This window comes from Castor canadensis, chromosome 2 (assembly GCF_047511655.1).
Source record: "Castor canadensis chromosome 2, mCasCan1.hap1v2, whole genome shotgun sequence".
Taxonomy (NCBI): domain Eukaryota; kingdom Metazoa; phylum Chordata; class Mammalia; order Rodentia; family Castoridae; genus Castor; species Castor canadensis.
In genome coordinates, this window is record NC_133387.1 from 126,681,397 (window position 1) to 126,696,262 (window position 14,866).

The 14,866-nt window shown below is 42.0% G+C and overlaps 1 protein-coding gene across 9 annotated transcripts in view; it reads left to right on the forward strand.

Moving 5' to 3' along the window:
• Fmn1 (formin 1) overlaps nucleotides 1-14,866 on the forward strand; it is a 375,832-nt gene that overhangs the window by 345,738 nt on the left and 15,228 nt on the right. For 8 of the 9 annotated variants that reach the window (XR_012445381.1, XM_074065588.1, XM_074065590.1 and 5 more), the window contains one exon: nucleotides 3,223-3,372. Coding sequence is in view for 7 of the 9 variants with exons in the window: in XM_074065588.1 (XP_073921689.1) it covers nucleotides 3,223-3,372 (150 nt within the window). In the remaining 2 variants the exon portion in view is untranslated. Of the gene's footprint in view, nucleotides 1-3,222; nucleotides 14,707-14,866 lie in introns of all 9 variants that reach the window. The other variant, XR_012445380.1, reaches the window with a different exon arrangement.

Genomic DNA, 14,866 nt, shown 5'->3' on the forward strand with positions numbered 1-14,866 from the left:
AGGACGAAGCTGTTGCTATGTGTTAGCCATGCCAAGAGGAGTCGTAAATTTTGATTGTCAGCGTTTTCCGTGGCTTTGTGGTGAAGGTATTCTAGCTTTCATGTCATACATGAAATATGTTAGATCCCATCTTTAATGTAGAAACCACAGCTGTTTGGTTAGACTCTTTAAGGAGGTTGTGGTTGGTGTCGCAATATTCGTGTGAGACTTGGTAAATTCTCATGTTTTATTCTCAAGAGAAACAGTTTACTCTGAGGCTAAGGAATATTTGCTTTTCCTAAGCAGTTTCTGAAGGCGTGCATGAAACACAATAAGTGGGTAGGTTCCGCTTCGGCATCCCAGCACTGTGAGAAAAAAAGTAGAGCATTGGACTTTGCTATGGGCTCTTTGATGTAGCCATTGTCTGTATTTTATAAATGTTTGGCCAAATTAAACAGATGCAGATCAGGCAAGGAATTATTAAGCAGAGAGAAAAGGAGTTGGGCACTAGTTTAGGATGAAATTTTAAAAGGTGTATAAAACAAAGCATATGGTTAGAAATCAGTCTTTTTAAAGTTGGCTATGACCTTAGAGTTAGCTGCTGACAATTAGAATTTCTAAGCCCATAATTGACCCTTTGTTTCCTGTTTCTGGCAGAAAATTCTCCTGGTGGCTAAATATCAGCAGTTTTCTTACCCAAATTTCAGGAGGTTTTCCACGAAGTCTTCTGCGGATCAAAACAATTCAAAGTGAAGAGAGTTTTGTCTGGGGAGAACAGCAGTGTAGACAGTTACAGACAGTTGAAGGCTCATAGACCCATTCTTACAGTGGCTTCATCTTTGTCAGAGCTGCAGAATGCCGATGCCAAGCTGTGCTCTCTTCAAGGGACTCCATATGGTTCTTTGGAGCGGGCTCATTTGCTTATTGGGTTTCCGAAAACACTTAGCAAAACAATGCTGAAATTCGGTGTTTCTCCCAGTTTTCACCCCCTTTAGGAGAGGTAAGCAAGCCTCAGGGAAGAAGACAGCACTAGAAAGGAGTAGCCCCAGGGTGGTGGCATGCTACTGTCAGGCTCAATGATAACCACTGCACCACTATTTCCACTGTCTCTACCTTGCAGTCAGGACTCCAGACAGCGCCAGAGGTGCTGGGCTGATCTTAAGTGCATGATGAGTCCTTATCCTGCTGTTAAATAGGAAGGCATTTTTCCTTTGAACACAAAAAGTGAATAGCTTTCTTTTCTCTATGAATACACAAATTTGTAACTGCATAGAAGGTAAGCATATGGAAAAGGGAAAATGGCCGATGTGCCCTCCTGGGGGAAGTTCATGCTGTGTGTGACACAGAGGGCAGCAGTGAATGGAGTAGAAACAAGAGGAAATGACTGTTTCACTTCTTAAGTTCCTGTGTCTGAGAGTGTGAGCAACAGAAGGGAAGAGTAGAAGGAGCATTTCACAGGGAACCCGGAGTCCTTATTTCTAGGCCCAACTCTGCCAATGAATGAAGTCATTCAGTCATTCCAGGCCTCTGGTTATGCATCTATAAAATGAGACTATTGGAAAAGTCAGACTTTCAGTTCTTCCAATTCTACGGTCCTGTAACTCTATAGAAAGCTCCCAGGCTGTCCTGTAGACTATATAGCTCTCTCCATATGTGTGTCAGTGCTATAATCACTACAAGTTCCATTTTGAATGAAAGAAAGATGCATTCTGTAGAGGGCCTATTTGGTTTTATCACTGTTTTGACTGCCAGAGAATTAAGTATGATGTCTGGGGCAAGAGCTCGCTTTGCTTTTTTCTTTGATTGCTGGTTTCGCTCCAGAATATGTATGTTTGGAATTCTCAGTGAGACCTTAAAGAGATTACTGCAGTTGTTGCCTTTCTCCACTTACACACTTCTAGTCTTTTAATAACTGGGGGCCAAACTTCCCTGACCAGTAGTTTTAATTTGCATTAAAAACAGATTTGTTATTTACAGAAGCACAAAAAAATTTATGGGACTCAGAGCTGCAGCTCCAGCTTGGATCTCACCTAATCGTAGCCATGGAATCAATTAACAGTTCATCTGTGAAATGTGATAAAATCTTATGAGATACATATTGCCCAATAACTGAGGAAGAGATGAAAGTATGCCCCATAATAGTAGCAGGGCTTTGGGGTTTTACTATCGCCATTGAATGGAGTTCCATTAGAAACTCAGTATTCAGGATGGCCACAAAAACACACCATGTCTGAACAGATGATAGAGCATTGAGTAATAAACCTAGCTGGTCATTCTTGCTTTGATTAGTTTCCAACACCCTAGAAAAGGGGACTATTTAAGTGTTCTTGCTCATGGCAAATGAGCTTGTGAGGCTTGGGGTGGGTGAGGGTGAGGGGAAAAGATTGAATTCAGAGCTATAAATTGCTGCGAAGCCAGTGCCTCCAAGAAGGGCTGCTTGGGAGGCCCGGGTAGTCTGGTGTTGAGGGAGCTTTTGTGGGGCAGGTCATAGTGATATCTGGGAACCTACTTTGGAAAACCTGAGTTCTTTTCTAACCAGCTTAGAGGTTATTTTTCAGGATCAGAGATAGTTTTCCATCTAAGTCTTGCTAGACTCATATCCACTTGTTTGTTGGTAGTTTATGTGCTTATATCATATCAAGCTTTAAAATGTAGGTCTCTTAAAAATCATATAGTCCAAGTCTCTTATTTCACTCTTGCGAAAACTGAGAGTAGAGATGGTGAGTGATAGACCCAAGGGCCAGAGTATGGTCGAATGCAGGTAGAACTGATTTTCCTGACTTCCCATGAAAGATTCGACAGATGGATTGTTCCCAGTGGGCTGTCTAACTGGCCACCTCCAGTGCTACAGAGTCAATATGTCATCAGCCCTACATGTAATCATTCAACATAAAATGAAGAGCAGATAAATGACCTTGATTTGACATGATGAACAAACTCAAGCTGTTCAACCTACATCCCCCTGGGATTATGCATGCTGGTTTTCAAACAAACAAACAACCAAAAAAAAGAGATGTGCCCTGAAGTTTCCCCAACCAAGTTACATTTCTTGGCAAATTAGGTGAGGCTTCAATAAGGTTTTGGAGCATAGGACATTCCACAGCAACTATGAGGCCAGGCTCCTATGTCAGAGGACAGATGTGAGAAGCTGTCCTCAGTGTTGTCCTCCTACTTACTCTAATGGGTTTTGGTGTTGACAGTTTCTCCCAATCTCTCTCCTTTTTCCCCCACTACCTGTTGCAGTTTTGAAACAACAGTGGGATATTTTGGGATAAAGCCAAAAGCTGGTGAGAAGGAGATTGCACCCAGCTACGTGTTTATGGTATGGTACGAGTTCTGCAGTGACTTCAAGACGATATGGAAACGTGAGAGTAAAAACATATCTAAAGAAAGGTAAGGTTCTAATAGAGGCATTTGGAACTCCTTCAGGAGTCTAGGGAACCCAGAAAGTGAGTCTACTTCACAAGTGTCGATGTTTTCTCTGGGATCAAGTGGACGTCCAGGAAGGATTATTGCCTCAGGGTTCCTAGGGAATTCGGGGAAAGCTTGCTGTCCACACAGGCAGATACACTCTCACAATCTGATAAGTTACACGTTCTTAACCCCTTCCAATTACTTGCTAGTAAATGAAAGGGGACTTGTGCTAATTTGCAACAGATTGCTTCTCTGTGTATTTTCATGTTGGCCTACACTAAATGAGGCAGCCTCGCTGTCGCAGACAGTGCAGACAAATAAAAGTGAATGCTTTTCCCATTAGCACACTGAACTTGCATCAAAGGGAGCTCTCCAAGACTAAGGCCACACTTCACACAGTGTTGAAGCCCCGCTGGATTTACAGCGTCACTTCTGAGTCCCTTACGTATCCTGCTGAGGACATCAAACTGCAAGCCGCTCAGCCTGCTTGCAGCCTCTGATTTTATTAGTTGGAGGCAGAAGAATACAATCAGCTCCTAATACAGGCTGTGTGTGTGTGTGTGTGTGTGTGTGTGTGTGTGTGCGCGCTAGCATACGCGTTCCTTCTTCTCAGGGAAGCTGACATTGCCCCAGTGTATCAGAAGGAAAGCATTTCTGCATGATTGTTGTCGTTGGGTTATCACTGCTCCAAAAATGGTGTCATGGATTTAGACTTCAAACAGATCTTGCCACTAATTCCACAGGGACAGCTGTATGAGACTGTCATTCAAAATGATGGGGAAGCAGGCAGAAAGTTCTAAAAAATCAGGCAGACTGTTAAATCACAGCATCTGTATCTCACTAAATATCAAGACCTAAAAAGTGTGTGCCCTTCAGTTTGTACGAAAAGTTATATGCGTGCAACCTGATACAATTTACTTGAAATACTGTTTTTAAGATCAAAATTTAGAGATTGTAATCTAGTGTAACTGAGTCTCTAAATATTTTTCAAAGAATTTTTAAAGCCTTTCTTTTCAAGGAAATTAAAAAAATCTTAAGAATGTTTTTCTAAATATTGTCCCATCTTTACCTTTTTGGGAACATGGGAATTAAACTGAGTGTGTTCAAGCTGGTTTTGGTGGCACACCTGTAATCCCAGCACTTGCGAGGCTGAGGCAGGAGAGTCATGAGTTTCAGTTCAGCCTGGGCCACATTGCGAAACCCTGATTCAAAAACCCAAACAAAGAAAACAACCTGAGTGTATTCATCATAGATAAACTAAAGCAAAGTCTAAAGCACAGCAGGATAATTATGGCTGACAAAAGTTAATTGTATATTTCAAAAGAGCTACTAGAGAGGATTTTCTTTGAGGCGTTACCCTGAGTAGTTACCACGACCCTCTCATTACACATTCATGTATACATGAATGAAATGTCACACCACACCCCACAAATATGTGCAATTATGTGTCAATTAAAAACTAAAAGGTAAAGTCACATTGTTAAGAAAATAGTCTGACCATATCATGAAAAAAATCTTGGCACCCAACACATCACTCTGACCCTGTGACTGCCGATTAGCCCCTTTAAAGAAAGCTAAAATTAGCTTCCACAGAATAAATTGCCATGTGAGAGTGGCAGAGTGGAGCTCTTCCTCCTGTCATAAGAGGAGCCTCTAGTCAGTTGGCTCTCCACAGCCACACCAGAACACTGGGAACCCAGCAGCGAGTTCTGAAGGAACTTTAGGCATCTCCACCTCACTCCCTTAGCGAACATGTCCTTGGAGACCTAGAAATGGCCCCAAACCAAAAACCAGCTGACAGGATAACGAATTACTTTTCATTTTAATGATCTTCTGTTGAAATACTGTTCCAAGTTAAGAAGCTGTCCCTATCACAGAAGTTAGCTCAAACCAGTTGTGGCTCTGCCATGATGGAGCCCAGACGTACTTCAGCACTGGTTTTTGCGGCATTGCTTCCTGGGTGCACTTGGTAAATTACCCGCTTGGCACTCTGTGAAGAGCCATGACTACCCCAGGCCCCGGCAGCATCACTCAGCACTTCTGGGCTCTCTTCACTGCCACCATGCTTTAGGACCTGGACTGCCACCAAGTTTCCAGCCCAAAACAGCATCACTGAAAGTTAATAATGGCTCACAAAATGTTTTGCAAGCAACTGGTTTAGAAAAATCTGTTTGTTAAAAAATTTTGGTATATTACCATTCAACTAGTTAAACCCATTATTATCCAGGGTTTTCTTGTGAAGTGAGGGTTTTTTAAAAAATTGTCTTCTATCTGCTAAAGAATTTTAGCTTTTAAACTGTTAAAATTGTATACTTCATTCAGTGCCACCAAAAAATTACATATTCATTCGGTAAAATAAGCAAATTAACTTAAATATTTGTTACTTTGTTTTGACATTTATTTAATGATATTCAATATTATAGCTTTTGATTATACTTTTCCCAGAAATCCATTAACTCTTAATAACTCTAAATGTTAAGAGGTAAAATAACATCACTAACAGTAGAAAGACATTCTAAAAACAAAAAAACAAAAACAAATCCATAATCAAATAAAAACTAGTTATCTTATAACTCGTAGAGAAAAGACAAAAACTATACCTTGGGATCCCATTAGAAGAAACTTAAGGCACTTGAGGCCAACTGAAACCATGCAGGATGTCAGTGGAAAAATTGATCAATGACAGTATTTGCAAAGAGGCAGACCCTAGGGTATGGTGTTTGTTTAAATTCTGCTTCCAAATGAAATGCAAGTACTGGGAGCATTTTAGGTCACTTATGGTTAATTTTATATCATAGAGAATATCTGCTTGTCTTTTCTGCTTAGCATGGTTTTTGTGAATACCCATTAGCTTGGTGCAAAGTTGAGATGGACGTAACGCTGTAACAAGGTAACAGCTGTCTTTCATAAAGTCAGGAGCAATCTCTAAGCACACAAATGACTATATGTAAATCCCTCATCAGTAAACAATAAACCTTATCATTAAACTGGTATCAGACACAAGTTCACAGTTAAGTAGAAGAGATACAGCATGAAGAGCAAGTTACTACATGATGGCATATCAATGACATTTCCCTTGGCATTTACATCTGTTAGGCAAAAGAGCAAACTTCCATCTCCAAGCACAAACCCAGAAGCCCACTCCCTAGTCCTTCAGTCTGTGCTCACCCAGTCTTTGTGCTGCCCCTAGAGCACATTTTTTCCCTAGTGAAACCTACTGGTCCCTTCTCCCGTCTGAGTACAGGCAGTGCTCAGTAGAGTGAAAGAAACCTGTAGACACAGTCAAACCTCAGCATTTTTATTTCTGTGCTCTTAATTTGCTATGTGATCTTGGGCCAGACTCTTACTGCATAGGGCTCCAACAGTCTCTTCTGTAAAAGACGTTTAGTAAGATGAAGCAGGAGCTCCGCGTTGGCCCTGCTCTCTGTAGTTTGACCTCACTGTGAATCTGTGAACCTGGAGATGACTTTGCTAACATTCTGAGAACCTGGATGCTTCTTTCTTGAGATCATGACCCTCATCTCTGCTCTTGATGAGCTCGTTAGGGACTGAAGTGGAAGTCATTTCAAGCCAAGTTCTAGCAGGTGACTGAGGGTGAGACTGGAGAAAAAGAGGAGTTGTCATTGCCTTCTTGAAGTTGGCAAATGTCTACTGTTACGTTGTCTCACACCCCTTCTTCTTCTTGTAAAATATGAATGTTTGTGTGGAAGATCACATTTTTAAAATTGAGAATGTACACACACAATATATAGATATAGATACAGTTTTAACATTTTCCTGTACTTAGCACTACCCAACTTTGCATTTAGTGGATTTCTATAGTTCATCAAGACTATATTTTGTCCTCAAAGGCAGTAGCAGATAATATGCATAACTGTAAGGATCACTACTACCTTTATAACTTATTCACTCATTTTCTGCCTTTGAGGGGGACTATTTATTGCTCTGAGCAATGGGACCCTGACTTGTAAGGTATTTTACCATTCAGAATACCTTAAGATGCTCACACTTATGCCCGCATGTACCCGCAAAAATCTCTGCCACTATAAAGTGAGCTACAAATTTGCAGAAGGTGAAGAAGGCCCAAAGGAGCCATGACCCCAGGAATAAAATCTGGGCAAATAATTCACTCTGAGCCAAAGCAAACTCTAAAAGTGTCAGGCAGCAGTGGCTCACGCCTGTAATCCTGGCTACTCAGGAGGCAGAGATCAGGAAGACTGCAATTCGAAGCCAGCCCCAAGCAAATATTTTGAAAGGCCCTACCTTGGAAAAACAACAAAGGGAAAGTTAATTTCTTTCCTGTGTAACTGTCTGGATGCAAGGAGTTCAGATGTCAGGGACCCCATTTCCTTCTCTTTTGTAGCTGCTGTTCTTGCCGCATGATCCTTACAAGGTTGAGGGTGGCTCATGTCATGTCCACCTCTGCTGCCACTACCTGCTTCCTGCCAGTAAGCAGGGAGGGGACACCCTGTCTGTCCCATCAGCGGCCTGGGCTGGAAGGCGCATACATCCTTTCCACCCTCAGCCCATTAGGCACAACTTAGTCTCACAGACAAACGTGAGGGAGGCCAAGAAATGCAGGTGTAGCTGGGAACCATGCGTCCAGTGAAAGTGTGGTGGGTCGTATCACTAAAGGAAGCAGGAGAAATGAACGTTAAACCACTGGCAGATTTGCCCATTTCCTACTTGAGAAATAAAAGCTATTCGCTACTGCTAGCTTTTAATACTAGGGATAGTGTGTTCTGTCTAGAAAAGCCTCACGGCTCTTGTAGTGAGTGTGCTGAGTCTCTTTCTGTAGAGGTGACTTCTCCTCCATCTCCTCCCTTAGCTCCTCTTTCTCTTGTATTCCTTAAGTGGGACCTTTTCCAAAGATAGGGTCTCAGGGCTCCTCTTCTGTACTCTGTACTCTTCCCACTAGTCCCAACTGTGTTCACAGCTTTGCCTATCACCTGTTTACCAAAGTTCCTTGAGTCTCCCTGCCCAGAACTGACCTCTTTTCTAAGCTTTAAGCCTAAATCTCCTATTGCACAGGAGGCTATTTCCAAAGGAGTCTCAGCCTTCATCTGCAAGGTCCAGTTTTCCATCTCTTGCTGACTCATCGCACTCTCGCCTCCTCATTGATGATTCTTCTCCAGCTTGTATTTGCAGTAGCTCTGCTCAGATTCAAGAGCTCATCACTCCATACCTGGATTATTGAGACATCCCTCTCACTATTCTCTCTGCCTGTGGGTTTTCTCTTTCCTCTTTGATGCACTTATCTTTCAGAACAGAAATTCGATCACATCTATCTGTCTCTTCAGACATATTCTGTTGTTTCCCATCGGTCATGAAATATGGAACAAGAACTATTCATGCCTCATACTTTCACTCATTAACTTTTGGGGTCTTCCACAGAGCCCTTAAAAGGAAGGTTTATTACTATAATACAGATAATCACGAGAGAGTGAATGAATTGCCAGTTCACAGTTTCATTATTAACAGAATGAGGATAAGAAGTTAGGTCCTTTTTGATGCTAAAGCTTGAGCTCCTTCAAGTATTCCATACTGTCTCCCAAATTTCATCATAATCTTACTCGGCAGCCTCATTTCCTGTAGCCTCAGCCCTATAATGGCCCTCATTGTTTCTCACACCTATGCTTTCTTACCTTGTGTTCTTATTTTAAAAAAAAAAAATTCTTCACTCTGCATCCTCCCAGACTATTTCCTACTGATCAAAATATAGCCATTCTTCCCGGACAACCTCCAAAACCAGTTCCTCTAGAAAGCTCTCATAACGCCCCCTAAGTTGAAGAATTACCTTTTCCTCTGGTCTCTGACAACATAGTTTTCTTACCATTCTTTAGCATCTAATTCATTCCAACTTGTTTGAGCAGTTTTTGTATCATTGTCCACCTCCATGGCATAAACCTGTTCCTTATTGTATCTTCTATGATTCTCCAGCATGTGGCCTGATACATGTTTACTGATATAGAAAAGGGCTTCACAACATAGTCATTTGGTCTTAAATGAGCATTGAATATCCTAGGTCTAAGACTTTGGAAGAGAATATGATCCTGAGGAAATGTGGGAGCTAGAGAGGACTTGGGATGATGTTTGTCCATATAAATGACCCCCCTCATCAGAGAGTTGTAGGGGAGACATAGAAGCCAGTGTGAAATATTAGAGGTCAGTGGCTCCCTAACCAAGCAGATCTTCAGAAACACCTAGGAAGAGAGAGCGCTCCTGAAATGTCAGCAGATACATTGAATCAGAATCCCAGGGGATGGAGCCTAGGAACCTGTGGTTTTAGAAGCTCCCCACAGAGATGACAGGCCAAGGATGTGCTCCATGTTTAGTTGCCTTGGTAAATGCCTTAACTTCGCTGTTTGTTTAAATATTAGAGGTAGGAGAGAGAACACCTCCCTGTGATTACTGTGGTTAGCCAAGTTCAGGAACTACTGAACTTAGGTGATCTTGAAGCTCTCTTCCAACCTGAATTGACTGTAATTTGAGGTAAATAAACTATACATTGAAATGAACCACACATTGACAGAGCAGATGAGTTTGACTACATAGAAGAGGAAGAGGTTAGGACACTGTAGGAGTTCACATTGCAAGGTTGTAGACTTGGGAAACTGAACCTAATCTCTGTGTTTCCGGGGATCAGCTTGACCAGGTGCCCTCTGCTCAGCGTGTCCTGAATGCTTGGACCACCCGTGTTTCTCATTTGTCTGCATAGTCTCATAACACACATTTGTAGCACTTAGTGTAAGCACATACTATTAAAAATATCAGATAGGATGTAAACACATACATGTAAAATATCCACTGTGTCTCAGGTGATATATAAGATGTGAGCCTATTCTGAAGAAATTTGATCAGTAGTCACAGACTGCCCCATCCATTTCTGTAACATCCATGAACCATCTTTTCTCTAAAATTCTGAGAGTTTTACTGTGACTCTAATTTGGGCACTCAATGACTTGTTCTTCATTCATTTGGTAATGAACATTTTATTCCTTAAATAAACCATAGGGCCCTAAAAGGTAAGTACAATGTCTTGTACTACTTTGTTTTTGCTATTGCACCTTCTATTTCCTTGTACACCTTAGGTGCTCAATTAATATTGAACAAATTAACAGTCACTGTGTTTTCTTTGGCCATGTTGAAACTGATTACAAGATTTTCTGTCTACTGCTGATAGATGAGACACTTATTTATTTGGGTTTTTGTGGTAGAATTCCTCAAATATGTACCATATGAGTCACTTTTGCCCAAGAGTCTACAACCTTAATAGCTTTGTTCAAGGAAATAGACATGTCTAGAACAAGAAAGATCAGTTGATGGGGTAAAACAATCACCAACTCTATTCTTGACTGTACTACTCTCAATTTGTTTTTAAAAGAATAGAAAAAAACAAGGAAGTAAAGATCATTGGGATTCATTGCTCTGCCAAGCCTCAAAACCTCTTTGGAGTGCAAATCAAGACCTTAGAGAGCATCTGTCCACACTCTATTTCTCTGGCTTGGCAGAGAGCAATGGAAACCCAAAGTAAGTTTCCTTCATTCAGCCAGAATGTTTCTAAATTACTTATCTGTGGGACTCCTGACAGCTCCTGCCTTAGGCAGAGATACATTGGGGGCTGCCTGGGTAGTATGATTTGAGGGGTGCCAGGAGGGCTCCCAACTCTAGACTTTCTCTCACTTTTTTTTATTTTAGCCACTGTACAAACAGGCTCTGTTCACATGTAGTTTTTGGTGAGACTCCATAGGTGTATAGGTTTCAAAGTTGAAAAGAGGGGAGTTGGCGTCTGCAAGCACATGCATGTCTCAAGTATCAGAATTGGAATTGTCTACCAAAGGCTAGCTGTGCATTGCAATTTAATTTGTAGATTTATAACACAGAGCCACCTTCAGTTTCCAAGCTTCCTCCCAGATGCCTCTTCCCAAATGAGGAAAGGCCGTGCTGGTACCTTTCACTCTGCACCTACCTCTCTGGGTCGGCTTGGGATGTTATGTCTCCCAAGTGCAGAGTGATTGGCTTTAACTGATCATGCATTCCAGGGCAAGTCTGGCCCCCCTCCACTTCCACTCCCCTGTGGCCCAAAGGAGAAGCTCTGCGAACGGAAGTGGCCTTTGTTCTGCAATTAATCACTCGAAGTCAAAGTGTGTTTGGATACTAGAAGTGATAACCCACACAAACTATGAAGTGGTTAATTGTGTAGCTGAAATTTGGTCTCCAAAAGAACTTCCTTAGTTGTAAAGAGAAAAATATCTTACTTAAGTACAGGGTAAGGAAAAGTGTCAAATTTAGGAAGTAGACATGATGGGCTAATTTACATTGGAATAGCTTCTGAAGGACTGATCCTGATGATGCAGAAGGAGCTAAGTCTTCTAAGTGTGAGATCTGTCTGATCATGGTGGCCCCATGAGGCTGACTTGAGGGCTGTGAGAGTTGAGGGCGGAGGGTAGAGGGTTGGTCAGGATCAAGGGTCAGACTCAGAGGAGAGAATAGGGCTGGGAGAGTGGTGTCTAAGCCTGTGGCCCTATTGGCCTGCCTGAGATAAGTGGATTTCGAGTCCCCCATTATTTCATGTTATCTATGGCTCTTCTGTCTGAATTTTACTTTCTCACCTATTGGAAACATCCTATGTCAACTACTCGGTGATGTTTCCCTCAGCCGCTGCAGTAAAAGAGAAATGCCTCTTTCCCTTGAGGAGCTTGATGTTCTCATCACTTGTTTTTGTGCTGATGATGGAGAGTGACTTTACTTATTTCATTGACTATTGTAACTATTGAGTATGTGCTATGTTTATCCTAAGAATTCAGAAAGACCTAGTGAGTGAATGTAGTCAAGAAAGGTGGAAATGGCAGTGGCCCCCTCCGGGCTCTGGTAGGTCTCCATGATTGCAGTCATTTAGAAGTGAACCTGGACTTTAGCCCTTCTCCTGGCTGTGGAGAAACAGCTTTGCTCAATGAACTGGAGACAGAAGTTTGTAGCAAACTTGAGCACTTATCAAAAAATCTGAACAAACTCCATAGGGCCAACAGAGCTCTGTCACGTCCATACCACCTATACTTCAGGTAATCCTAATGAGGGAAAGACCAAAGTGTTGCCCCTTCTCTTCTCTAGCTGAAGGGCCATAAGTCAGATTATATTGAATTTTCCAAGGCAAGAAAGTCACTTTCCTTGTGCCAAGCTTGACCTGGTGTTACTTAGTCCATGATTTCAAGGAGATTATAAATAGTAAATTGATATTTCATCTTTATAGCTTCCTATACCCTTCCTCTGACTTTTTCTTCAATAGAGACCATCAGAATATAGTCATGTCCTTATAGGAGAAGCTGTCTCTAATGACTGGTTAGTCTAGTAGACTAGTGAGCTATTCATTTACATGTGTAATCCTATAGTACCTTCCTCTTCCCATCATAACCTTATCTGTCACTCCAAAGGCCCTAGACCACAACTAACTGGGTCAGTGACGCAGGTTTGTTTGTTTATTGCATTCCTCCATGTATTTCAGGACAGTCATCAGAACAAAACTTTGCTGCATTTGTTGGGGAGATTCTAGTGATGTGGCAGCTCAGACGGTCAGCTTTTCTCCTCCTACCTTTTGGGGAACTTGGTCATCCCCCGTGGCACACCAGCTAAGAGGCATGTAATTAGACATGGTGGCACACAGAGCTGACCTTGTCCATTTTTCCAGACCCTTTTGGTTCCCTTTGTTTAGCAGTAGAAATAGAAATAGAGAAATGTTAAGCCTTTAAAAGAGATGTTTGCTTTTCTGACATGCATTTTATGAGCCATATTCCCTCAGTGCTATCCTTTTCTTCACCTTGATCCATCAGCATTTCCATATCCACTGGTTTTGAATGTCATAGAGGAAGAAGAGTACGTGGTCTTAATCATGCAGTGATTAATGCTTTTAGGTCATGCTGCACTGGGTGACCAATGGGGCTTCCTCTTTGCAACTGGTAGCACTGTAACAGCACCACACTTGCTCCCCACATTTTGGCTCATCTCCTCTGTCCCCATCATGCCTGTCTGGGAATATGTACCAAAAACTGATATTCTAACAGGCTTAGAATTTATCTGGAAAGTAATAAGAAGAGGAGAGCAGTAAAGCTGGCCATGTTTTAATTGTCGTAGACTTGATGTTTTATTAGAACCCAAAAGCTGGAATCTGGTAGCCATGGTTGTCAGGAGAATCATCATAAAGAAGCCTTATCTAGGCTGGGTGTGATGGTGCACATCTGTAATCCCAGCTCTTGGGAGAGGTGCTGAGGCAGGAAGGCCGTGGGTACCAGGTCAGGCTGAGCTACATAGCAAGACTCTGTCGAAGAATGACAAGGAGGAAGAGGAGGGGGCGGAGGAAGGAAAGGAGGAGGAAGAGGAAGAGGAGGGGAAGAAGGAGGAGAAGGAAGAAGAGGGAAAGAAGGAGGAGGAAGAAGCTGCCTTGTCTTTTTCCATCCTTTATCCATCTTCAAGGTATCGTTGTGTAGTTCTTTATGTAGAAGACTTCTGTTTGCTGTCCTTACCCTGAAGAAGAAAGCTATTTTTGTTTGTTTTCTGTCCCCGCCCCCACCCCAGGACCTTCAGCAGGTCATGTTAAGTTCCATGCACACAAGTTATCCAACTGAAGGGGGAAAAAAAACAAAGCTCATCTTGTATAATTGAAAACATACATGACATGTCAATATATAAAACAAATGAAGTAAAGCTTTTCTTACTGAAGCAGGGCTTGCCAATGTTGAGGGCCCTAACTCTTCCCCCACCCCTTGATCACCTCTGCTTTGTACACATGAAACAATGAAATACTGAATGTCCAAAGAATAAAGATCTTGTGCTTCCTCGGTCCCATGGATGCTTGAATTCTGAATTGGTTTGATTTTGCTACAAGTATATAAACCTAGCATGGAGAGAACCCAGAGTATGCCCACCTTTCAGCTTTCCTGGAAGATGAGTCTGTAGTAGTGGGCAGCATAAGCCTCTAGAGGAAAGGTGCCACTCTGAATGCAATTCCTCCAGCTCCTTGTAATCTCTGCTCTTCAGTGGATTGAACAGAAATTCATTGTTAGAATAGGATCAATGTTCTCTTGCAGCTTTCTACATTCTAAGTAGAAACAGTACTCCCTCCTCAGGTGGTTCTAATATGAAGCCAAAGTTGCAAGCACTTCTATCAGCAGAACCATCAGAGGACATGCTTGTGTCCTGTCTCAGATGTGGCAATTTCAGCTTACCAACTTCCATAGTGACCTATGCATCACTGGGGACATAGGCATCAGAATGAAAAGGAAGAAAAGACAGCGTTTCCAAAACTTCACTGAGGCATTTGTAAGTTGAGGTTAAATGTTTTCTTTCTCTAATCTTTTCCTCTGGGAGATCTTTCCCCCTGTACTTTAGATTTCTTTTGGACGGCTTGCCATATAATCTTTAAAATCAAGTCTAGATATCTGCCTATGAGTAATCATGAGCAACAATGTGTAATATTCTG